Source organism: Myotis nattereri (genome assembly GCF_964212035.1).
Source record: "Myotis nattereri genome assembly, chromosome: 14".
Taxonomy (NCBI): domain Eukaryota; kingdom Metazoa; phylum Chordata; class Mammalia; order Chiroptera; family Vespertilionidae; genus Myotis; species Myotis nattereri.
Window position 1 is genome coordinate 9,996,557 of NC_138089.1, and position 25,720 is coordinate 10,022,276.

At 42.3% G+C, this 25,720-nt stretch overlaps 1 protein-coding gene across 4 annotated transcripts in view; it reads right to left on the bottom strand.

Annotated features, from left to right (window-relative positions):
* The window catches only part of SLC25A26 (solute carrier family 25 member 26), a 156,117-nt gene that overhangs the window by 38,968 nt on the left and 91,429 nt on the right, over window positions 1-25,720 (bottom strand). For all 4 annotated transcript variants that reach the window (XR_013996764.1, XR_013996765.1, XM_081105448.1 and 1 more), the window contains one exon: window positions 8,910-8,954. Coding sequence is in view for 2 of the 4 variants with exons in the window: in XM_081105448.1 (XP_080961574.1) it covers window positions 8,910-8,954 (45 nt within the window). In the remaining 2 variants the exon portion in view is untranslated. The remainder of the gene's footprint in view (window positions 1-8,909; window positions 8,955-25,720) is intronic.

The window sequence follows — 25,720 nt, forward strand, 5'->3', positions numbered from 1 at the left end:
CCACGGAGGTGGGGAGTGGCCAATGGGCTCCCTCAAGGACGACGCTCAGGTGACAGCAGGCGCCCTGGTACGCTGTGCTGAGATGCCAGGCTGTGTTTGCTCGGCTGCAGCGAGTGAGGGCTGCCATCACCGGTGCTGTCTGCCAAGACAGTGCTCCAGAGCCGCACCAATGCTATCGCGTCGATATTTAAACCAAACAGATTAAACAAAACCAAAATGCTCGTGAATAACCAGGAAGCAAGTCTAAAGAACAAGTAAAAATAAAGCTAAATCCTTTTCCCCATTTTCCAAAGGAGGTAACATAGTATGAATTTAAAAATGAGTCCCTAGAAATAAAATAGTGGCAGGATTTTAAATCGACAAAGGAATTGGGAATCATTATAGGCTTTCAAGGTGCTTTTCAATATACACTTATGCTTTGTAATCTAATTAAACTTAGGTGGCCAGCTCCCTCTTCTGTCACTGTTTCACCAAAAGTCAGTATGACTCATCGTGGGAATCCTCTGATTGATCACATTTATCTCATTTAGACACAAACCTGCCTAAGTGGGAAAGACATGCTTAAGAGAAAGATGACAAAAGAGGAAGGAAGACAAAGACAGGAACGTGCTTTTCACTGTTTCTTGACAGGGACCCTAACCCACTGCCCTCCGAGCGGCAGCATCCTGACCTTCAGCTGAAAGTAACAGAGCCTGCAAGGAACCGATGGGCGTCCTGGCGGCTGCACCCCGAGGCTCCACGCAGGTGCCTGGTGGGCTCACAGGTGTGAATGCGGAGCTGGAGAGGAAGCAGCGCAGAAGCCACCTGCTTTCACCCGCTTCCCATGTGTCCCCTCAGGCCCTGGCTCGCATGACCCTCCTCCTTCGTTTTCACCACCTGTCTTTACCTTTTTTAATTGGCAAAACTATCAAATGCAAGCATGCTCTAAACATTTTGTTTACTGACTGAGTCTGACCCAAAAGTAGGAGGAATTTCATATTCTTCCAGTTCTCAAATTTCTCAAATGGATCTCTCTCTTTCAACAGCCCTGGAAACAGGAAAATGTTACCTATTACTTTTATAAATTGAATGAAAGGACACTGTGGGACTCTAATTCCTTTCCTTTTGCATGAAGTGTCCCATATTTTCCAGGATGCAAATTACAAATGTTCTTGTAGTTTCTGAATTGTTAAAAGATGCCAGCTTCATTATGTGATTTTGCTAAAACCTTAATCGGCATCTGAGACTCTGACCTCACTGGCAATCTGGACACTTAATAAATACTTTGCTCCTATTTCCAATTGCTTTTAACCAGTTATATTTAATTTAGGCACAGCATAGTGAGGTGGAAATCACACACACACATTTTTGCTGATTTCCTTCTCAATCTTCCATAGGCCTTTACAGGGACCTGTGTCCTGGCTGACATGTGTGTCTCCAGAGACTGAGCACCCAGCAACTTCTAAGCCCGCACTATTATCTTGTTCATATCAGTAAAGGCTGAGAGAATTTTGTTATGGATGGGATGGTGAGTAACATTTTAACAATTAATAAAATAGGAATCAACAATAATAAACAAGCTATTTACTCTTCAACTTGAAAACATAGCTTTAATAAGGTATTGGCCTTTAAAAATATTTGTAAAATGTAAATGAAAAACCTAATCATTTTATACACTGTACTATAATTGAAATAACTCACCAATCCCTGATTTCTATTACAAAACTATGATTTCATCTTAGGAAATCATCAGCACAATGTTAGTCTTACATGACCAAACTGGTTTTATTTTCATTTTGCTTCAAAGTTGCATCTGAGCTTAAAGCCTGCATTTCTACTAGTTACTGCTTTGCAAATTTGTAACACCTCATGGCTAGAAGAAAAACTATTTAGACCTAACAGCATCCTTATTAATCCTTTACACTGTACTGTCCACTGATTTTGAATACCCAGACAACAGAAAAAAATGACATTCCATAAAAAATTTTATCATATCCATTCAAAATATGCTTATTGTTTATGTAAAGCTCAGTAAGAGTAAACATCTGTTATAGTTTTGAATATACTTCTAAAAGAAACGAATTAGAAATAAAACAGTGTCTACACTTGTCTAACTTTGCATTGAACTTGAAAAAGAATGTAACCCTCAAACAATGAGTAATTAGCTATGAACCCTGCTGTGTAGAAGACAGACGTAAGGAATGTAAACATAAATACAAACAATCAGAAGACAAAGCTCCTTCCTCCAATAAGCCAAGACCATGAGGATTTAAACAAAACACGTGAAGAATGTGGTCTGGCTCCACTCGCGCCATAAACTCTCCGCTGCCCGTGGTGGGTCAGGAGAGGCGGCTTGCGCAGCGAGCACTCCAGTCCCTGCGCACGTGCCACCCGCAGGACCAGGCGGAATGGGAGAGCCTGTCTGAGAAATATTGTGGCCAGGGTTTTTAAGCTTTATGTCATCAAGTTAAGAAATCAACACAATTTGCAGAAACACCTTAAATAAGCTAATGTGATATAATATGACCTCAACTTTTTAGCAAAATTTCAGCACATGGAACAGCAAAAACATCATTAAAGACATCACGCGCTGTGTGCAGAGTTAGGAGTAAAATGATTAAGAACATCAACTCTGGAGTCAGACTGCCTGGGTTCAAATCTTGGCTGTACCCCTTAATATTTAATATCCTGCAGCCTTGGGCAAGGCACGCAGATACTTCTTCCATTTCAGCTACAAAATGAAGACCAAATAGCACCTGCCTCACAGAACTGCCGTGAGGATGACTAGGAGCTGGTCCATGGAAAGTGGTTATCACAGTACCTGGAACACTGCAACTTTGAGAAATGGGAGGTATTCTAATTGTTTTTATGACTACAGTTATCACTGACAATGTCAACATAGTAAAACGGTGCTGGGCAGGGAACCGAGGACCGCGGCTACTAGACGAAAGACAAGCTCTCTGAACCCGGGTTCCTTGTTTAGTGGGGATAACAGCAGGCTGAGCTCCCTGGGCTGTGTGTGATGTGAATGAGGTGCTAACGAACGTACAACTGATCCTTGAACAACATGAGTTTGGACTGTGCAGGATCACTGATACGAGGATGTTTGTTAAAAGAAATATATTTTTATTGATTTCAGAGAGGAAGGGAGAGGGAGAGATAGGTAGAAACATCAATGATGAGAGAAAATCGTTGATCAGCTGCATCCTGCATGCCCCCTACTGGGGATAAAGCCCGCAATTCAGGCATGTGCCCGAATTCTCAGGACTGGGAATCGAACCGTGACCTCCTGGTTCACAGGTCAATGCTCAACCACTGAGCCACACCTGCCAGGCTACGTAGATTGTTTTTTCAATAATATATAGTTGACCCTCTATACCCCTGGATTTCTCATTCATGGATTCAACCAACCATAGATCAAACACAGTATTTGCAATCAACGTACACAAAGGGTCAACTTAAGTTATATGCAGATATTCAACTCTCTGGGGTCGGTGCCTCTGACCCCATGCTGTTTAAGGGTTAGCTGTATAGTGTTTCGCCAAGGGCCTGGCATATAACATCTACTTAAGACCATCTGATTTTTTTTTAAAATATATTTTATTGATCTTTTACAGAGAGGAAGGGAGAGAGATAGACAGCTAGAAACATCGATGAGAGAGAAACATTGATCAGCTGCCTCCTGCACATCTGCCACTGGGGATATGCCCGCAACCCAAGTACATGCCCTTGACCGGAATCAAACCTGGGAACTTTCAGTCTGCAGGCCGACGCTCTATCCACTGAGCCAAACCGGTTTCGGCCCATCTGATTTTTTAAAATAAGTATTCAGGTGATAATACATGCATAACTAATTTTTTTATTAAAATGCTAGGCATTGTGATTGTTGAGGAGGGAAGGAGGGAAGGGCCTACTCTGAACCTCTAGGTGGACAGAAAATGCCTTCTGAGGTGACCTGGTCTAAGGTCTGGGTAACAACAAGGAGTAGGACGTGAGAAAATCCGGGGGGGGAGGGGGGAAGAGCTAGAATGAAAGCTCGTTGAGGGGGGAGTTTGTCAGTCCTCTTCATCACTGCATCTCCGGACCCTAGAAGATGCCTGGCCCATAGGAGGCACTCAGTAATGAAACGCAGCATGAATGAGTAACGTATATTTCTGGCAGAGGGCCCCCAAAATGCAAAGGCCCTGGGGTAAGTACCAGTTTGGTGTGTTCAAAAAGAAGAGAGAGGAGAGGCCCACAGGGCGTAGAGCAGTAAGTAGGCACAAGGCTAGAGTGTGGCAGGTGCGTGGCATGGGATAGTCAGTGAGGCAGGAGGGGCCAGGTGACAGAGGACCCTGTCAGTCATAGTTTAAATTCAATTTTACTCGTCTTTCAAAGAGATGGCACTAAAGGGTTTTAGCAGAGAGTGGTATAACCTGGCTTATTTCTTAAAAGATCGCTGTGGCTGTTGTGAAGAGATGTTTCAGGGAAACAGGAATGGAATCAGGCGGCCATCTGAGAGGCGACGTATAGATGTATGGGTCCGAGCAGGGGGCGTACTGAGGGCTGGATGGTGAGGGACAGGAGAACTGTGCAGTCCTGCCTGGGTGTCTACGTGGGCAAGCACAGCTATCTGCGCTGTTCACTGACAGGGACACTGGGGAGGAGCAGGGTGCGAGGAGAACAGCGCCAGGAGCTCTGGTTCCCAGGCATCTGAGCGAGGATGTCTGCTGGGAAGCTGGTCAAAGCAGGCCGTAACCCCGAGGAGGGGTCCACGGCGAGTCCGCCACAGGAGGTGGCGGCCAAAGTCCAGGGACAAGATCAAGTAAGAAGCAACGTGTATATAAAGGTCTTTATCTTCTGGTTGGGCTGCCAGAAAGGTACAAACTCAACATAAATCGTAGCGGACATTATCCTATCTTCTCAGAAGTTCTGGACACGATGATCTCCTCTTACGGCCCCTCCTCTTTAGAGCATCTAGTATTCTTTTATCTACACTATTTCTGTTAGTATGCGTCCTATAAAAATGTCTGAGAAATGAGGTAGTGCAGTGACATGATTGGGAGCCTGGCGATGGCGTGCCTGTGGGTGCGAGCCCCTGGCAGATGAGAAGCTCCCAGGGCATCGCTATGCCTCATCCCCACACTGTGGATGAAACGGCATCCAGCTCAGAGCAGGCAGTACGTGGATATGGACAGCGTGTGTGGCTCCTCTGTAAATGGAAGGGGTGGAGGCCTTGTTTGAATACGCTAAGGCTTCCTTCTAAGACATTTTAAACAAATTTGGTGCCTAGTTAAATACCAATCAGTACAGACCAATGCTATAAGGGTAAGTTTTCAGATCCTGGATTCAAAGACTTCAAGCAGCAGGAAAAATAACTGCACCGGCTTTAAAAGATGCGTGATGTCTGGACCCGTGGAAGCGGATTCAGAAAGGAGGCATCAGTGAGGCTGCAGGGAAATGACTTTGCAGAACAATGCACAGGGGAGGGACCTGGGAGTGGGGAGGCAGGGAGAAGTGTGGACATCCTTGAGGACAGCATCTTCATGGCTTAGAGTTCTAGAAAGTTACACATTTCAGAGAACTTCAAAGATGCTTAGAAAATGACCCAAATTCAATTTGTAGAATGGATGAGAAAGCAGAGCGACTGTTAACTTAGTCCAGGCACAAGGACTAAGAATCTGATAGAAAGGAGGCCACAGGTTCCAAAAAGTCTGAGTCGACCTAACTTGGTGAGTGGTAGGTGGAGAAAGGCAAAGAAGAGACTCAGATTTTAATTTGGGGTCTGAGACCAAGCAGCCAGTATGACTGGATGAAACCTGGGAGAGCAGAAGACGGAACTGGAGAGAAAAGGCGGGGCCTTGGGTTCCATGCCGAGTAGTCTAAGCTGAAAGTGGCCCTCCATCTCCCGACGCTACTCCTTACCACACACCGTGCACGCAGCCACTCAAGTCCTGGCCCAGAACAACGTGTCTGGGTGCTATTTCACATAAACACAACAGAGAAACCTTCGTATAATACAACCTCTCTATGGTTGCAAAAGCAAAATGAAATGGCTAAAATCATAAACAAAAATAAAAGAAGTGCCAAAAATTGTCTACTTCTAAAAAGCACTATGATTTCACATTTGGGTGTTTTGTAAAAAAATTATTATATAAAAAGATGCTCAAAATTATTTAGCTATGAAAGAACTGCAAACTAAACCACAATGAGATACCAGTACACAACTACTGGGATGGCTAAATGTTTTAAAGGCTCTAATAGCAAGCGGTGGCATGGACGCAGAGCAGCTGGAATGCTCACGCACTGTTGCCGAATGGCACAGCCACTGGAAAACGGTTCAGTTTCCTACCAAACAAAACTTACACTTTCCCTATGACCCAGCAGCCCTACTCTTGCCACTTACCCAAGAGAAACTAAAACATGTCCACACTGATACCTATACGCAAATATTTATTGCAGCTTTATTCATAATCATCAAAAACAGGAAAATTCAAATGTGCATAAACTAGCGAACAGATAAACAACTACAACCACACCACAGAGCACTACTTAGGAACAGACTGCTGGTACAGGCAAAACATGAATGAATCTCAACAGCTTCATTACATGGAAGAAGCCAGGCACAAAAGGCACAGTAGTGTGTGGTTCTATTTATATGGCACCCTGGAAAAGGGAAAACTACAAATATCCTATACGTATTTTGGTTATGGTGGTAGTAATAAACATGTATCAAAACTCAGAAAAGTGTGGCTCAGTGGGTGAGTGTTGACCCATGATCCAGGAGGCCACAGTTTGATTCCCCATCAGGGCACACGCCCAGGTGGAGGGCTTGATTCCCAGTAGGGGGCGAGGGCACAACAAATGCAAAGGCCCCCGGGTGAGACCCAGTTTGGCCTGTTCAAGAGAACAGAGAGGAGAGGCCCACAGGACATAGTGCAGGGCGTGTGCAGGGGGCAGCCCATCAATGTTTCTCTCTCATGGATGTTTTCATCTCTCCATTCCTCTCTCTTCCTCTCTCTTCCTCTCTCTCTCTCTCAAAAAAAAAAAAAATCAATAAAAACATATTGAGAAAAAAATGTACTTATAAAGGTTGAATCTTGCTATCTGAAAATTATTCTTCAATAAATCCAACTTAAAAAACAACTATAGCATCTTAACATTTGCTCAAAGAAAACTGTTAAAGCTCAACATTGTTATCTATGATTACTCTGAAAAATTCTAGATATTTCTTAACTAACAAGAATACTACCAATGTCCTTAACACTGAAAAGAAATAACCCCCCTGCTTCCCTCTTTGGGCATCAAAGCGTTCCTACGCAGAGACGGGGAATAGGAAGTTAGTGCAGAGAGGGGTGAATGCCAGTTACTGAGACACTAATGAAGCGAGCCTTGTTTCTGGACAGCTGCTGGCTCCATTGTTCCTTTGTCACACGCAAAAAAGGGGAGCTGTGTGCTCATGGAATGCGGCCTTCTCCTGGGAGCGCGGCTACATCATGCCCGGAAACCGCCTGAGACCCGTTTCACCAAGCACCCAAAGAAAAGGGTAAAAACCAAACACAACCATTAGAGACCCCAAAACCTGTATTAGGTCATCTGTACCACTCCTTAAAATCAGAACTATTTCTAAATACATAATATTCCAGAGTTTATTTTTCATGATTAATGTTCTGTCTCATTTTATTGTCCTCACAGTATGAACTCCACAGAGTATTTTCAGTGTAGATAAGTCTGCTATTCTTCGGGGAAGCAGTGGGAGCACACCGTGGTTACCGACTCCCTCAGCCATGGGAGCAATGCCTTTACTTTCTGTTACCAAAGGCCTGCCTAGACACTTTGCCATTTTATAGCTTGGTCATTTATCAACCTGAACAAGGGCTTTCAAAGTCTTTTGATCATTATCCAGAGTGAGAAATACATGGTACAGTGCAGCCAGAACAGAGATGCGTGTGCATGCACACACAACACCGAAGTCTTACAAAGCAGGACTCACCCTTACCACATAGGACGATCTCTGTTAATAACGTCCCTCTTATCACAGTCTTTAAAAGGCTGGCAGACACCCACACAGTGCATAGCATGACCCACAATTTTTAAAATCATCGCATCAGAAAATGAAAAAATACGTCTCTGCATATTTGAAAACAGGTTTTTAAAAATTTCTTTTTTTAAACAACTGAGTGACCTCCCCTGAGGCTAACTCACAACTCAGCAGACGCGGCTCCTTCTCAGGGGGTTCCTAGGCCCATTGGGTGACAGCGGAAGGAAGGTAGCAGTCAGAGCAGCACGCCCCCTGCTGCTCACCCTCAGTTACGGGGGTGAGGGGGCTGGCCTAACAATCAGGGCCTTGCTTTTTTCCCTTTTCATTTACCCTCATCGTCATTCCTTAACTTCTACACACACACACACACACACACACACACACACACGGAAGTGAAATAGAAGTCTATGGGTAGAGAAGAAATACAAAAGAAAGTAAAGCACAGTTTCCCTTAACACCTGAGGATTCAGTTACGCCGTTAGGATGATCTCTCTCTCAGTACCACAGACACTGAGCAAGTTTAAAAGACTGAACTGGCATGTAAACCACACGTAAAAAATATTTTCAACTCTTAAAAATTTTGAGCCCTGGCCAGTTTGGCTCAGTGGATAGAGTGTCAGCCTGCAGACAAAAGGGTCCTGGGATCAATTCCGGGCAGGGCGCATGCCCAGGATGCAGGCTTGATCCCCAGTGGGGGGTGCACGAGGCAGTCAATCAATGATTCTCTCTCATGATTGATGTTTCCACCTCTCTCCCTCTCCCTTCCTCTTTGAAGTCAATAAAAATGTATTTTAAAATTTTTTGAGTTTTTAAACTACTAATCAATATTGTATTCTTCTATTACAAACTGAAACAATTGGGTATTTATGACAATTAGAAAGCAATTTTATATGAAGATTGGAAAACTTACTTTTAAGGATTCCCACAAGGGAAACTGGACCAATGAGAAGGGAATCTGAAGAGAGAAGAAAAGAAATAAATTAGACAGAGAAGCTCAGACTTTGCCTAGCATGACTATACAAACCCATAATTATTACTGAGAACATTATTTCATTTAACTATGTATATAATAAAGCTAACATTAAACAAATGTATACATTACTATATACAATACACAGGTTTAGAAAACAAGTTAACTGAGAGAGAAACTAAGATGGCGGCATAGATAAACACCGGGAAATTGCTGCTTCCCGCAACAATTGATAAATGCATCAAAAACACAAGGTGGACATCATCCAGAACTACAGGGGGGCTGGCTGAGTGTAAATTCTACAACTAGAAGGAAAGAAAAGCACACTGAGAGCCAGAGGAGCTGCGGACGTGGAGTGCAGAAGTAGGGGGCTCGCGCGCGGAAAGGGGCTGGCACCTGAGGGCGCGGCTGTCTTTTTGAATCCGGAGGGAGACACAAGCTCCTGACAGCTCTGAAATCCGGTTCCGGGAAGTCTCTGGGAACCCAGGACTCATATGGGGAGAAACTGGACTGTCTGGCAGCGGGCGAGCTTGAGAGCGGCTTTCCCTCAGAGGTGCTTGCACCCATTGCCGGGACACTGGGACTCACGACTCCTTAGGGCAGGGCTGAGGCTCCGCCATAGCTGCTCTCTCCGCCCTTTGATTCCTTGAGACCCCGCCCCGCCCAGGCTGCCGCAGAGGCTTTTGCATATGAATGCCCTGGCCATTTGCAACCTGTAATTACCTAACAAACTGCAGCTGGGCAAGACAGACCTAGAACTTCCAAGAGAAGGCCCAAGGCCCCACAGCGGCTTGCATTGCTTCACAGCTGAGCCTCATCAGGGCACCTCCAAACTCCAAAAAAGGAAGGGGAATCTGCAGTTCTCTTCATAGCTCCTGCTGTGTAACCTCAGGCAGAGGCTAACTTAGCACCTCCTTAGATCCAAGAGCCACTGTGCCCAGTGGTCAGAGGGGGGGGCATCCAGATCACAACTCCTCAGATCCATAAGGGACACACTCAGGGTGCAGTCTCAGTGAGCACCAAAGCCCCACTGAAGCAAGTCTTGCCCCAGAAGGGTGTCTCAAGCACAGAAGTTCTCCCAGTGCAGACACAGCTGATTCTCACTGCCAACTGGCCTGGAGGTCAATTCCTCCCAGTGATCCTACAACAACCAAGGCATAGCTACAACAAGACTGTGCACAAAGCCCACAAGGGGATGCACCAAGAGTGTCTACCTCAGGTAACTGGGGAGGCTGAGCCACTGGGCCCTACAGGACACCTAGCACACAAAGCCACTCTATCAACACAGGGGTAAGGGGGAAAGATCAACCAAAGGACTTACATGCAGGCATATAGGCCTAACCAATGGACACGGACAACGGGGGGGTGGGTGAGGGCATGAGCCGGGGGGGGGGGGGGGTAGAGGGCAATGTGGGGACAAGGACACATATGTAATATCTTAATCAATAAAAATATATTTAAAAAAAAAAAGAAGAAAACAAGTTAACTATAACTGCCTTCAGCGTCCCACTACCTTTCTGAGCCCATGTGAGTCGGATGATGCTGTGGTGCCCTTTGCAAGTGGAAGGGAAGCACAATATGAAGAAACCTTGGCTACTAAAATGACAAAATGAATATTTCTCATCACAAGTAATGAAGGCTTTAAAGACTTGGCACATTTCTGCTTAAGAGCTAGAGCTGTCTGCTCCTTAGCAGACCAAGTATTAGGGTTAAAAGAGGAAGGGATGGGGAGCAGTGGGGACAGCTAGAGAGGGAGAAAGAGCTGGAGTGGGGAGGCAGCAGAGAGGGAAAGGCCAAAAAATGTGGGCGAAAAGGAGGGGAAGGGGAGAAGTCAGAGAGGGGAGCGGGCAGAGAGAGGAGAAGGGGGACAGGGAGAGGAGGAAGGAGGAGAGAAGATGGAGAGAGAGAAGAGTGGGGGAGGAGAGAGGGGAGAGAGAAGAGGGGAGTGAGAAGGGAAGGAGAGGGAGACCAGAGGGAGATGAGCGAGGAAAGGCAGAGAGAGCAAGGCAGGTGGAGGGGAGGGAAGAAGGAAGAGGAGACAGAGCCACTGGAGGAGTAAGCTGAGGCAGGGACCAGAGGAACACAGCGTGGACGGGGAGGTCTGCACCCTCAAGGAAGGAGCAGCCTATCGATGCTGGAGGGGTGGAGGCTCCTGGATGCGATGTACACACAAGAGCAGCAAGGAGAAGAGAGATCTGCAGGAATGAAGCATGAGCGGTGGGCATAACCACACTATGCAACAGGTAGTGACAATTTGTTGTGTAACAAGAAGAGCTAGAATTACCAGGCACTTTTCATGTGTCAGGCACTGTGCTAATAAGCACTTCACAGGTTTTACTTCACTGAATCCTCACAACCCTATAAGACAGGTATTATTACCAACTTCATTTTATAGATGAGGCAACGCAAGTCCAGAGACGCTGTGTAACTCTCCTAAAGGCACAGCTAGAATGAAGAAGCCAATCTGACTCCAGAGCCCTGTCTAGTACTCTACCTAAAAAATCTAACTGCATTAATCTGTCCAGAGTACATTCATCCTCAGTATAATCTATTTGCTTCTAATTAAACATTCCAAAATTCTAAAAATAGAACCCACCTCCATATATCCTAAAATAAAAGCGCCAGGATTCCAGTGGACGCACCCACCAGCCTCTTCAGATCCACTCGCTGACCCATGGGCCTGTGCCAGGGATACTCCAGCAGACCAGGGCCCATGTCACCAGCGAGGGTAATGTGGACTTGGAACATTAACAATGTGAGTGTATGTATGTGAGACCACAATTTTGAAGGAATTAACGGCCCATGAATTAAGGGCATTAAGTCACTTCTAAAATATTTATTCAGAAATTAAGAGTCTGACATAAGCTCTCTTATTCTGCTGGAACAAATGATGGCCTTGGGCTTGACAGTGGCCACAGAAAGAAAATCTGTCTTCCATTCAGACAGGAAATGGCAGTGAGAAAAAAAAATCAATGTCAATAAATTAGTTTAAGCTGATAAACTAGAATCTCAGAGAAGTTTGTCATCTTTACCCCACCCCATACAGCGAAGTGCTATAATAGGAGTCCAATTTAGTTTAGTTTTGTCATAAAACCATGAAAGTATCTGACACTGTCCATTCTGAAACTAAAGTACTCCCAATTAAATTAATTATCAAAACCCTAATTTTTCTTACGTACACAATATGTAATAAAATACCAAGAGGACAACAGGCAGAGGGATTACAGATGATTTTAATGTTCTTTTTTGTACTCTTTTCTCCCACATGTAAATGTATCACGTTTTAACAAGAATGTAAATAGTTCACATTTATAAGATGAAAAAGATCTTATAACTTATCGTTACTGGCCATGCTAACATTCTTCCCTTGATAAAAATAACCCATTAAGTTGGTACTTAATATATATAATAGACGGTAGAGCAAACATAGGTTTACAGTTGTGAGTACACAAAACGCAGCTTATTCTTGTATTATTATTAGTCGTTGTATTATTTTCCATATAACAACTTTAAACCTACATTTGCCCCACCCTGTATTAGATTTTGAATTCTGTAGATGAACATTTTGCCCATTTTCTTCTGTTCAACACTATTCGTTAAATTGTTCCTTTATTCTAAAGAAGTAATTTAAAAATCACACATTTGAAATGGCCAAACTATTTCTTTGGGCATGTATTTGTAAAAGTGGGCAGACAATACACCCCAACTTTATTCTCTAAAATGAGATTGACAGTCTAAAGTAATTAAATGTCCTATATGTTTAAATAATTACATTTATTTTTGGTTTCTGGTAGCGAAATAATTTCAGGTAACTTATTTAAACATTTACCTATCACCAAGTATTGGACTAGAATCATCCCTGAAGCCATTAAATCCCTTATAAAATAAACTCCCGACGAGTGAAAAATTTTCAAATATTCTTCAAGCCAGAATCTCACTGAATGCATCCTGTCGTTTAGCATATGAAGAAACAGCAGCGGAGTGTGCTCCCAGCTGGGGAAGGAGGCCCGCAGACTTGGCTGCAGTGAAAACAAGCACTGGCCCAGCTTCCCAGTCCCCACACGCACGGCCTGTCAGAAAGCCAGCGAGCTCCCCAGGTCTGCTTGGGAGTTACACAACAGTGATGTTTCTTCAAAACGTAAAATTTAAACCCCCAAACAGATGTAAGCTGTCATTCTAGGTGTCTTATAGGTGAAGAAAATACACAGCTGCGCTCAGAGATCTTATATTCCAAATATAGCTTAACCATTTTATTGCACCAAAAGTTACGGATGGCTCACTGCTGTGACCTTTCTAATGCCTCCATTTAAGGTGTTTTGTTTGAATATGGTTGTTGAGACCGAGGGCACTAATAGGTGAGCAGCGGTAACAGCTCCATCAAAGAGGCAGATATAGAAGGGGAAAACCAGCTAAAATTGAGCACGGATTCCACTAGTAACAAACAGAGCAACAATTCTATGCAAAAGTGCATGCGAGGAGTCCACGTGAAGTAGATAAAATGAAGATAAAATGAAATCTGGGTTGGTGAACAGGAAAAGTAGGTGCTGGGTGTGGCTAAAGAAATAAAGAATGTACAAAATGACATTATGCGCACACTTTACCTATCACCAAGTACTGGACTAGAATCATCCGTGAAGCCATTAAATCCTTATAAAGCTGTGACCTTAAAATAAATGCTGTAACCTTATAAGTTTTTTTAACAAATAATGATATGGTTGATAATATAACCAGAGGGATATGAAGATAAGACTTCTAAGGTATCATTTAGCCCTAAAATTCTGTTTGTCACTGGGAAGGTCAAATTAAAACACCAATATACATTAAATAAATAAATAAATAAATAAATAAATAAATAAATATTTTCCCTGGCCAGGTGGCTCAGTTTGTTGGCGCATCATCCCATACACCAAAGGGTTGTGAGTTTGATTCCCGGTCAAGGAGCATGTGGGAGGTGGATGGTCAATGTTTCTCTCTCCCTCTCTCTGCCACCCTCCCCCTTCCTCTCTCTCTCTCAAATCAATGAACATGCCCTTGGGTGAGGATTTAAAAGATAATAAACAAATAAATAGGACTTGATTGGAAGCTGCAATGAACACACTATGAGTGATCAAGGAAGCCTAAGGAACAAGAGAGTACGTTTTAAAAACTGTGAAAGCTATCGTACTTTCAGAAATAACCCCCAAATTCTCCAGCTATAAGACAAAAAATTCCACATTAATCGCTACAACCTCAAATCAGAAGGGGGTTGAGGAACAGCATGGATACTGGGTGGGCCCACGAACTGGCCCATTCCAAATTTCAAGGGATCCCACAGGGAGTCTCCTTTTTGTTGAAGGACAGTGTCCAAATTTCTGTGCTTGGCTGAGGATTTTCCATTCTAGTGTCGCACAGCAACAAAACCATTTCTCCTCTTAAAATGCTCTGTGCCTTTTCCCTTCAACCTCAGTGGCAACCAAGGACAAATGAACTGGAAGCCTTAAAAATCTTTTATCCCAAATGACTTGTTATTCCTTTTTTTAAGTGAGAACCATTCAAATCTGGTCTGCTAGCATATCACATACCAAGAAAACAATAACTTTAAATATTTCAAAATGTAACAACTATAATCCACTTATGTGCACTGTCCACATAGAAAATAATGTATACATAGCAAAGGAGATTAACCTAAAAGGAGAAAACATTGAAAGTGAATTATCTTTCAGGTTTCCAAAACATACTAAAATTCCTAAAACCCTTTCCAAAGAAGGAAAAAATGGACACTAGAGCATATGTGATCAAATGATGTTTGACAAGAGTGCCAAAGCTATTCAATGGGGAAAGGACAATGGTGCTGGGTGAAATAGACATTCAAGTGAAAAGAATGAGGTTGGACCCTTACCTTACACGATATACAAAAATTAACTCAAAATGGATCAAAGATCTAATGTAAGACCTGAAATAATAAAACTCAGAGGAAGACCTTCATGATAATGGGTTTGGCAATGATTTCTTGGATATGAACCAATACACAGGCAACAAAAGCAAAACTAGAAAAATGGGATGACATCAAAATTTTAAAATTCTGTGTATCAAAAAACATAATCAAACAGATTAACATGGAAGAAAATATTTGCAAATCACATATCAAATAAGGGGTTAGCATTCAGACTATGTAAGAATTCCTACAACTCAACAACAAAGGAAACAACCTAAATTTTTAAATGGGCAAAGAATCTGAATAGACATTTCTCCAAAAGATATACAAATAGCCAGCAAGCATATGAAAAGATACTCAAAATTACTAATCATTAGGGAAATACAACTCAAAACCACAGTGAGATATTATCACCCATTAGGAAACTAACATAAAAACAAAACAAAACAGAAAATAACAAGTATTGGTGGGAATGTGACGAAATTGGTGGCAATGTAAAATGGTGTGGCCACTTGGAAAACAGCATGGAAGTTCCTCAAAATATTAAAACCAGAATTACCATATGACTCATAGTAGCATTATTTACAATAGCCCACAGGTGGAAGTAACCCAAGTATCCACTGATGGATGAACAGATACACAAAATGTGGTATATATGTACAATGGAATAGTATTCAGTTTTAAAAAGAAGGAAATTCTGACACTCTACAGAATGGATGAACCTTGAATACATTATGGTAAACGAAAAAGTTAGTCACCAAAAGACAAATACTGTATGATTATACTTATGTGAGGTATCTAGAGTAATCAAATTCACAGAAACAACGTAGAACAGGGACTGGGAGAAGAGGGGAATGCGGAGTTGCTGTTTAATGGAGAGTTTCAGTTTTGCACAATGAAAAGAGTTTGGGAGACTGGTTGCACACGCTTAATGCAACTTAACTGTACACTTAAAAATGGTTAAGATGGTAAGTGTTATGTGTATTTTAGCACCATTTAAAAATATTTTTTAATTTTTAGAAATATACTCTTAGTAAAAAAGCAAGCTACAGACTGGAAGTAAATATTTGCAAAACTCATCTGACAAAGAATTTCTATTCAAAAAATATAAAGAATGTTAGAAACTTAATAATAAAAAGAAAGAAAAACTAGTAACTCACTTTTTAAATGCATAAAAGACTGAACAAACATTTCATAAAAAAGATAGACAAATCACTAATATAAACACATGAAAAGATATTTAACGTCACTAGCCATCAGGGAAATGTGAGTTAAAACACACTGAGAAAACGGTGTGGTTCTTCAAAAAGTTAAACATGGAATAACCATACGACCTAGCTTTCCACTCCTTGTTATACAGCCAAAATAATTAAACACAGGGACAAACAGATACTTGTACACAAATCTTCACTGCATCATTATTCACAATAACCAAACAACCCCAGTGTCCGTCAACAAGTTAATGGATAACAAAAATGTGGTATATCCATACAATGGACTGTGATTCAGCCATAAAAAGCAATGAAACTCTGATGTATGCTACAATATGGATGAACCCTGAAAACATTAAACCAGGGAGAAAAGGACAAATATTTTATGACTGCACTTATATGAAATAGCTAGACTAGGCAAACTCATTGAGGAAGAGAAACCAGGTGGAAGGCTACTTGGGGCTCAGGGAGAGGGGAGGAAGGAGTATTGCTGAATGAGTGCGGACTTTCCGTTTGGGGTGATGAAATAGTTTCAGGAATAGTGATGGTTGCCCTACATTGTCACTGATACTTGATTACACGTAAAGTGATTAAAATGGCAAACTTTATGTTAAATCCATTTTACCACAATTTCAATTTTCTTTTTTAAACACACATTGAGGTGCCATTATACCACCACTAACAAGGCTGAAATGAACAAGTCTGACAAAACCAAAAAATAATAAGCCTGTGGAGCAACCACAACTCTCATATTTTGTTGATAGGAATTTAAAAAGGAACGATTACTTTGAAAGGGGTTTGCTAAGTCTTTATTTGATCCAGTAATTCCACCCCACATATGCATTCAAAAGCAATGACAATATATGTCAACGATAAGACTTGAGCATGAATGCCACAGCAGCTTTAACCATAATAGTTAGTGTCCACCAACACGAGAAGGCTATACAAGCGGTGGCATATTCACACAGTGGAATAATAGGAATAAACTGAAAAGAACTGCTGATACCTGCTATACCATTGACAATTCTCACACACATTATGTAGAGCAAAAAAGTCAGACACTAAAAGAGTCTATATTGTACGGATTCCATTTCTATAAAGTTCTAAGAGTGGGCAGGTAGACTGGGATAAGACACCATATAGCACATTCTAGGGATATGGAAATATTCAATATCACAATGGGGTATAGATTACATGACCATATTCATTCTTCAAAAGGGTACATCTAAAATTTGTGATTCAGTGTATACAAATTTTACCTACAAATATAATTATGAAAAATACAATAGTATTCAAGGTGAAGAGTGAGTAGAGATATAGATGATAAAATGGCAGAATACTGATATTGATAACAGCTGAAGCTTAGTGGTGGGTACTCTGGGGTGTGTTATACTATTGCTTACCTTGTTTATATTCTTATTTTTCCTTAATAAAAATAAGTGTACAAGTAAAACATGACTACATTCACATTAAAATTCATATATAGAAGCCTGGAACTAAAGGTCAAAGTGAGCTCCCTACCTCCAGTTAACCAAAGTTAATTGATCTTAATAGTTTGGGATATATATTCTCATTTATCTCAACATATTTAGTTTTAGCTTTTTAAAAAATTAGGCATGAGTTAGTATACATACAGTTCCAAAATTTAATTTTTCCCCCTAAATAACATCTTGGAGATATTTCCATGTTGATTAATATAGATCTGTCATTTCTGATCTGATAAATATTATGAAATGCCATAATATTTAACTACCCCTTGATGGCTTATTTCCAATTTTTCCTCATAAAATATTTCTTTTTTTAATTGATCATTTATAATAAATAAGAGATTCTAGATATAGCACAACGATTATAAATACACTAGCGGCCCGGTGCACAAAAATTTGTGCACTAGGGGGGGGAGGGGGAGGTCCCTCAGCCCGGCCTGTGCCCTCTCACAGTCTGGGACCCCTCGGGGGATGACCATCTGCTGGCTGAGGCCTGCTCCCCAGGGGACTGGGCCTTAGATGGCAATCAGACATCCCTCTGGCAGCCCGGCAGCCATCAGGGGATGTCCATTTGCCAGCGGGGAGCAGAACTAAGCTGCAGTCAGACATCCTTAGCGCTGCTGAGGAGGCAGGAGAGGCTCCCACCACCACCGCTGTACTGGCAGCCATCAGCCTGACTTGTGGCTGAGCAGAGCTCCTCCATGTGGGAGCTCACTGACCACCAGAGGGCAGCTCCTGCATTGAGCGTCTGCCCCCTGGTGGTCAGTGTGTGTCATAGTGACCAGTCATTCCCAGTCTTTCTGCTGCTAGGGTCAGTTTGCATATTACCCTTTTACTATATAGGATAGAGGTCTGGTGCATGGGTGGGAGCCGGCTGGTTTGCCCTGAAGGGTGTCCCGGATCAGGGTGGGGGTCCCGCTTGGGTGTCTGGACAGCCTGGGTGAGGGGCTGAGGGCTGTTTTCAGGTGGACCAAGCCTGCAACTGAAGCTCCCAGTCTCTCCTTTTTTTCTTTCTTTTTTTATTCTGGGATTTATTTACCTTCTGTAATTGAAACTTTGTTGCGGCTCCAGCTCAGAGGCCGGCTGGCTGAAAGCAGGTATCTGGGGTTTGTTTAGCTTCTATAATTGCAACATTGTTGCTTAGAGTGCAGCTCAGAGCCCAGCCACGGCGGGGGGGGGGGGGACCTTGGCTTCCTCCATCACTGGAGCAAGCAAGCCTCATGTTTGCTTCAGCTGCCTGGCTGCTGATTGGCCAATGGGAAGCGTAGCAGAGGTACGGTTAATTACCATGTTTTTCTATTATTAGATAATTTCTGAACATACCTAATAACATGGAAGGCTAAGGCCCAATATTAACCCTTCATTAGCATAATTATCCTTAGAAATGCCCAGTGTTAACATTTAGGAATATCAGAGCATTCAATAAAATTGAAGATCAGAAAGTCACACTGGCTTTCATATGTCAAGTGAGTGATCCTCACACACCATTCAATGTTACCTGACTCCTAGCAAATGTTTGCATTAGTCCTGTTTCCACAGATCTGTAAACATTACTTATGCAGTGGAATTATGTTATCAAGAATTATCAACCTAGGCCTGACTTAGCAGAATGTAAAAATGAGCTATAAGTACATACAATTGGGGCCCTAAAACAAAACAAAAAACCCCACACAACTATTTTTGGTAGTTGAGATTCTTAAGAAATAAAATTAGAAATATATATTTAAAATTTTTTTATTTATTGATTTTAGAGAGAGAGGAAAGGAGGGAGAGAGATGTGGATTTGGTATTCCACTTATTTATGCATTCATTGGTTGATTTTTATATGTGTCCTGACAGAGGGAGGTGGAGGGAGCTCAAACCTGCAACCGGGGTGTATCAGGGTGACACTTTAATCACCTGAGCTACCTGGCCAGAGCCAAAATTTGAAATACTTTTAAAAGTTTTCCATTTACTTCAGGAAAGGTGAAAAAACAACAACAAAAAAACCCCCTTTTTTTTTCCCAATTACAGTTGACATACAATATTAGTTTCATGTGTACAACCCAGTGATTAGTCATTATATAATGTAGTGATCATCCCGATAAATCTACTACCAATCTGACATCATGCATACTTATGACAATATTCTTGACTATGTTCCCTATGCTGTACTTTACATCTCCATGACTGTTCTGTAACAACCAATTTGTGCTTCTTAATTCCTTCACCGTTTTCACCCAGTGTCACCAACCATTGATTCATCTGGCAACAGTCAAAATGTTCTCTGTAGCTATGAGTCTGAAAAAAATTCCTATCTTTATATAAATACTTAGAGGCCTAGTGCACGGATTCATGCAGCAGTGAGGTTCCTCGACCTGGCCTGCAGGGATCGGGCCAAAACCGGCAGTCCTACATCACCTGAGTGGTCCCAGATTGCAAGAGGGTGCAAGCCAGGCCGAGGGACCCCACTGGTGCACGAATCTGTGCACCTGGCCTCTAGTATGCATATAGGATCTTTGGTTAATCTCTTCCTGCCCATCCCGCTGCCCCCTTCCCTCTGAGATTCATCAGTCTGTGCCATGTTTCCCTGCCTGTGGGTTGAGCGTCTGCCCCCTGGTGGTTAGTGCGCATCATAATTACCAGTCGAACAGTCGCTTAGGCTTTAATATATACATATAGATACGCTCATATACATACATACACATATACACTGGCCCCTTCAGTGGCCCATTTATTTTCATTGGATTCTTTTTAAAATTTTGTCTTTCAATTCCAGTTTACTAAAAGAACAAAATAAACAAATAGAAACAGATTCATAGACACAGAGAACGACTGATGGTTCGTTCCTTGGCTTCTTTAATGAATTGTGGGCCGCCTAGCAATTCTTACAATAACTACTCAAGCAATTGGGATGATTCTTATTAATGAAATCTGAAATTTTCCTTTTGTGTATAAGAAGAAAATGAAGAAGTTCATTTTCAGTCCTTCAGAGTTATTTCCAAAATGTTAAGCAGTGTTGCTTTAAACAACCTAAACAAACAGCCACAGAGTAATAGAGGGAGGTGCCTGAAACTCAGAAACATCAAAACCAGAATTCCTGCAAGATGTTAGAACTATGGCACCAGGTCAGGAAACAGATGTTTTCAGTTGGAATCTGCATGCAAACTTTAATCCCTTATAAAATATAATCAGGTTGTTCTTAAGATTTTCGTCTGCAGCTGAGGAAGACATTATCATGTATAGTTCAGTTGTCTTTCCATCTACAACACCTTCCTTCCCTTCCAGCCAGCACTGCAGCTCTTTACTCAGAAAGCAAAAAAGGTTTTTAGTAACAAAGATATTCTAATTGATGGTTTCCCAAACTCTAAAAAATAAAATAAATCCATTAAATTTACAAGACTAGCCAGGAGCAATAAACATATCACCTAATATTCAAATCATTTGTATAGATCCATCCTTTGAGAATATCTGCAAAATTACAACCTGAAAAGAATCATGAGAAATAAAAATAGGTTTGTACAGTCGTTAGGCCACCTGGGTAGCTCACCTGATTCCTCTCTCCCTCACATCTACTTACTTTCTCTCAGTACCACCCCCAACCTCCCCACAATAACCCAGTGGCAGACAAACGACGAGGAGGCTGAGCAGTAAAGGCACCGACCAGTTTATAGCATGATCAGAAGGAAGAAGAGCCGGGGCAAAAGGGAAGACAGTGAGTTCGATGAGGGCAGGAAGGTAGCGGCGTTTGGCTTGCATACACTACATCACAGTGCTTGGCACAGTAGAGTGCTCAGCAGCTATTTATCAGTGGTTCTCAACCTTCTGGCCCTTTAAATACAGTTCCTCATGTTGTGACCCAACCATAAAATTATTTTCGTTGCTACTTCCTAACTGTTATGTTGCTACTGTTATGGATCGTAATGGAAATATCTGATATGCAGGATGGTCTTAGGCGACCCCTGTGAAAGGGTCGTTCGACTGCCAAAGGGGTTGCGACCCACAGGTTGAGAACCGCTGACATAAATGAAGGAAGGAAAGGCAAAGGAATAAAAAAAGAGAAGGTCAGGAAGAAGAGAAGGCTGGTGGGAGAATTAGTGAAGAGCCCAGGTCTTCTGGCTTACAGTCCAGGGAATACTCTTTCCACTCATCAACTATTGATTTATAAATACTTGTCAGAACAATGTTCTGAGAGTGTAATAAGAAAAAAAGTGAATATCAACTATACAGAAAAGAGATAAAACACAAATACACATCCCATTTCTATGTTTGCTAGTCAGTCAAGTCAGCAAGTCAGATAAATGTGTGTGTTTTCCAGGAAACAGAGGCTTTGGGAAGCTACTCTGTAAATGCTTCTCCAATGAACTCTTATTCATTTATGATCATAAAAAATAGCATTAAAGCCCAGGTGTTGAGAACTGTAAGTAGTTTACTTTGTACAATTAAATAGAAGTCGTGCTTTCAGAAGAATAATTTTGGGTACAGTTTAGGGCATTAGATGATGAGTGTAATAAACTGCCACCTTTCCCTCAGTTCTGTTACATAGGTTGGGTCTTGTTATATAATTTGTGAACACTCTACCACAGCTAATTAGTGTTTGACTATAACAACAATAGTAGTTTGTGCCTATCAGTCAGTTAGAAGAGAAAGGAAATAAACTTTAGGTTCTGATACAGATTTTAAAAAGCAATGCAATGGGGAAAACGTTCACTAATAAAAGAAGGAACAAGAAATCACGCCAGATTTCATCAGTCAACTTGGCTGCACTACCCTGGCAACCCTGAGCCCAGTGGTGGGAACAAACTTGTTTTCCCACTCACAGGACATCAGCCACAGGTCGGCATGGTGCCCTCGGGCCGTGGCTGGTGTTCCGGTGCCTTCTCTTTCCCAGAAGAGAACAGGCCTTATCTGAGACATGCCATTCCCAGCACAAAAGGCAGAGGCAAGAGGACTGATAGAAACTTGTCACAGCTCCTAAGCTGCATTCACCCAACTTGCCAACACAAGGCATAAGGCCAAGCCTGACCAGGGACAGGGAGGACTGCAAATCAGTTCCCTGCAGGCAGGGAAGTAGTCGGCCTGGCAGGGAAAGCAGCAAGGAGTTGAAAACTATATCATTTATCCCGCAGACCCCACTGTTGGTAAGTCTAGGCAACATCCACAACCACTAGGGAATTACAAAGACAGATCCAGGCCTGAAAGTGATCCTGCGAAGATTTTGCCACGAACTCATCCCCCTTTACCTCCACCATGATTTTCTTTTTTTAAAAATATATTTTATTGATTGTTTACAGAGAGGAAGGGAGAGGGATAGAGAGTCAGAAACATCGATGAGAGAGAAACATCGATCAGCTGCCTCCTGCACACTCCCCACTGGGAATGTGCGTGCAACCAAGGTACATGCCCTTGACCGGAATCGAACCTGGGACCCTTGAGTCCGCAGGCCGACGCTCTATCCACTGAGCCAAACCGGTCACGGCAACCATGATTTTCAATCTGTCTGCTGTAGCAGACACAGGCCTGGAGCCTGCAGACAGCTACACGGAATTGAAGGCGTGGGCTGTGGGATGTAGAGGAGGAAACTGGGGTGTGTGGGGGTTTCATTTTTCTTGGAGCTGATCAAGTGCCTCAAGACCAGCTTCTTGGAACCCTGAAATAAAGAACTTGAAATTAGTGGTTCTAGAAAAAACCTGGTGTGCGGAGATCAGATGACCCTCGGGTGAGGGGCTTGTCTCCCTGAATCACTAGATACCAGGACCAGAACTAATAAGCTAACAAGGAAACTATGACAACATATAAGGATGCTGCACATCCAAAATAACAGTGACCATTCAGGACAACGGGAGCAAACCCACAACCAAACAGAGCTGCTTGAAGACAGAGAGGTCAACATGGGACAGGAAAGTAACAAGGGAACTTAGGGAGATTTAACTACAGCAGAGAGAAGTCTTCATGGATCAAAAACACAATTTTCCAAATAGACTACACAGTAGATTAACTGAAGGAAAGAATGGGTCGTGGCAAAGATCCAAATTTGTGGTCTGTAAGATCAAATGGAAAAAATGGCTCAAAGCAGCAAAACAGAAATCATGACAGAAAAGATAAGAGACTTGGAGGATGTGATAGCAGATAACAGACTATTGAGAGAAAGCCAGTAGTCAAACACTATACCTGGCACCTGGTAGGGAAAGAAATGATGCATGGATACTCACAAAATGTACCACTCACATACCTCACACAGCAAAATACCTGTGAAAGAATTCTGACTCAAGAACAAAAGAATTAAGAATAGAGACCCTCTGGGGAAGAACGGGAGAGAGAAGAGTAGTAAGAAATAAACTTTGTATTTGCATTTGCTTACCCTCCATATATAGTTCAACTGACTCTACTAAGTATATTTAAAAGATGCTACCAATTCAACTGTAAATGTAATTCTAAGAAACAGTCAATTATAGGCGCTTCTTAATTTCAGAAGTGTTAAAATGTTAAAAAGTACTTTTTAGAATCATGAAAGATGATAGTTTTATAAAGCACATAATAAATTCTAATTCAGAAGTCTTGAAACAAAACAGATGTACAGCAAAGCAGTATCTAGTAAGAGTTGAACTGACAGTATCAAACTGCCTCAGGAAAAGCTAGAAGTTGAGAGAAGGCTAAAGATAGTAGGAGTGCCCTTGCTGGTTTGGCTCAGTGGATAAAGCGTCGGCCTGCGGACAGAAAGGTCCGAAGTTTGATTCCAGTCAAGGGCACATGTCCGGGTTGTGGGCTCGATCCCCAGTAGGGGGCATGCAGGAGGCAGCTGACCAATGATTATCTCTCATCATTGATGTTTCTATCTCTCTCTTTCCCTCCCCCTTCCTCTCTGAATTCAATTCGGTCCTGATACTAACTGGAGTTAGTGCAGACCCCACAGGGTAAAGGCTCAGTCCCACAAGACTGCCACCCACTTCAGATGCCAACTACTAGAATTAGGTCCCCAGGTTACCTACAACTTTGGTTCCAACTTGGCTACAAATTGGAGGTTCCCTGGACCTTCCTCCTTGAATTTGATCATTAGCTAGAACAGCTCACAGGGCTCAGGAAAACACTTTTGTTTATACAGATGACAGCCAATGAAGAAATACAATAAGGCCAGGGCTAGAAGAGTCTCTAGCTTTGGTTCCCCTGGAGTTGGGGTGCAGCACCCTCCCTGGTACGTGGATATGTTCACCAACCTGAAAGCACCCCAAACCCTGCATTTGGGATTTTTACGGAGGCTTCACCAGCAGGAATGACTGACATTAACTCAGCCTCCAGCCCCTCTCCACTCCCCAGAGGACGGAGGTTAGGTGGAAAGTTCCAAGCTGTAATTATGGCTCGGTCTTTCTAATGACCAGCGTCATCCTCAAGCTCTCCAGGCCCAGCAAGAGTGGCCCCATTAGAACAAAAGACACTCTTTTTACCCAGGAAATTCCAAGGGATTTAGGAGCTCTGTGTCAGGAACTGGAGTCAAGGACAAAACATTAGAGCAAGAGATGCTCTTAGTGCTCTTACTACTTAGGAATTCATGAAAGTTTTAGGAGCTCTGTGCCAGGAACCAGAGTCAGAGACCAACATACATATATACATATTCTCTATTATTTCAGACCTGCCTGCTCAATATTTCCATATAGATGTCTGTCAGACATCTTAAACTGATCATGTCCAAACTTAACTCCTGATCTTCCTTTCAAACCTACTCTGTGTACAGTTTCTCCCACCTTAGTTAAAGGCAACATATAAGTCCAATAGTGAAGGCCAACTGGACCCTGGAGTCATCTTAGCTCTATTCCTCTCACAAACCACATCCTATCTATCAGGTCAACTTATTGGAAGCTCCTGAATCAGGAGTGCAGTAGATTAGGAGGAAGTAGGGACGTTAAGATGGTGTGGGGGTGTTCTGTCTTAATGAATCACAGTCCCCAGAAGAGCATCTGTATATAAGAAGATTTTTAATAAATATTTCCTAAATGAATGGATCTCAGAAAAAAACAAACACCACTATAAGAATAAAATGCCATAGCTATTAATTATAAAAGCTGACATACTCTCCATCTAAATCAATAGTAAAATAGAGGAGGAAAGAGAAAAGAATAATCTGCCACAAATATAAAACTAATTGTCTTTTACTGGTTTTCTTTC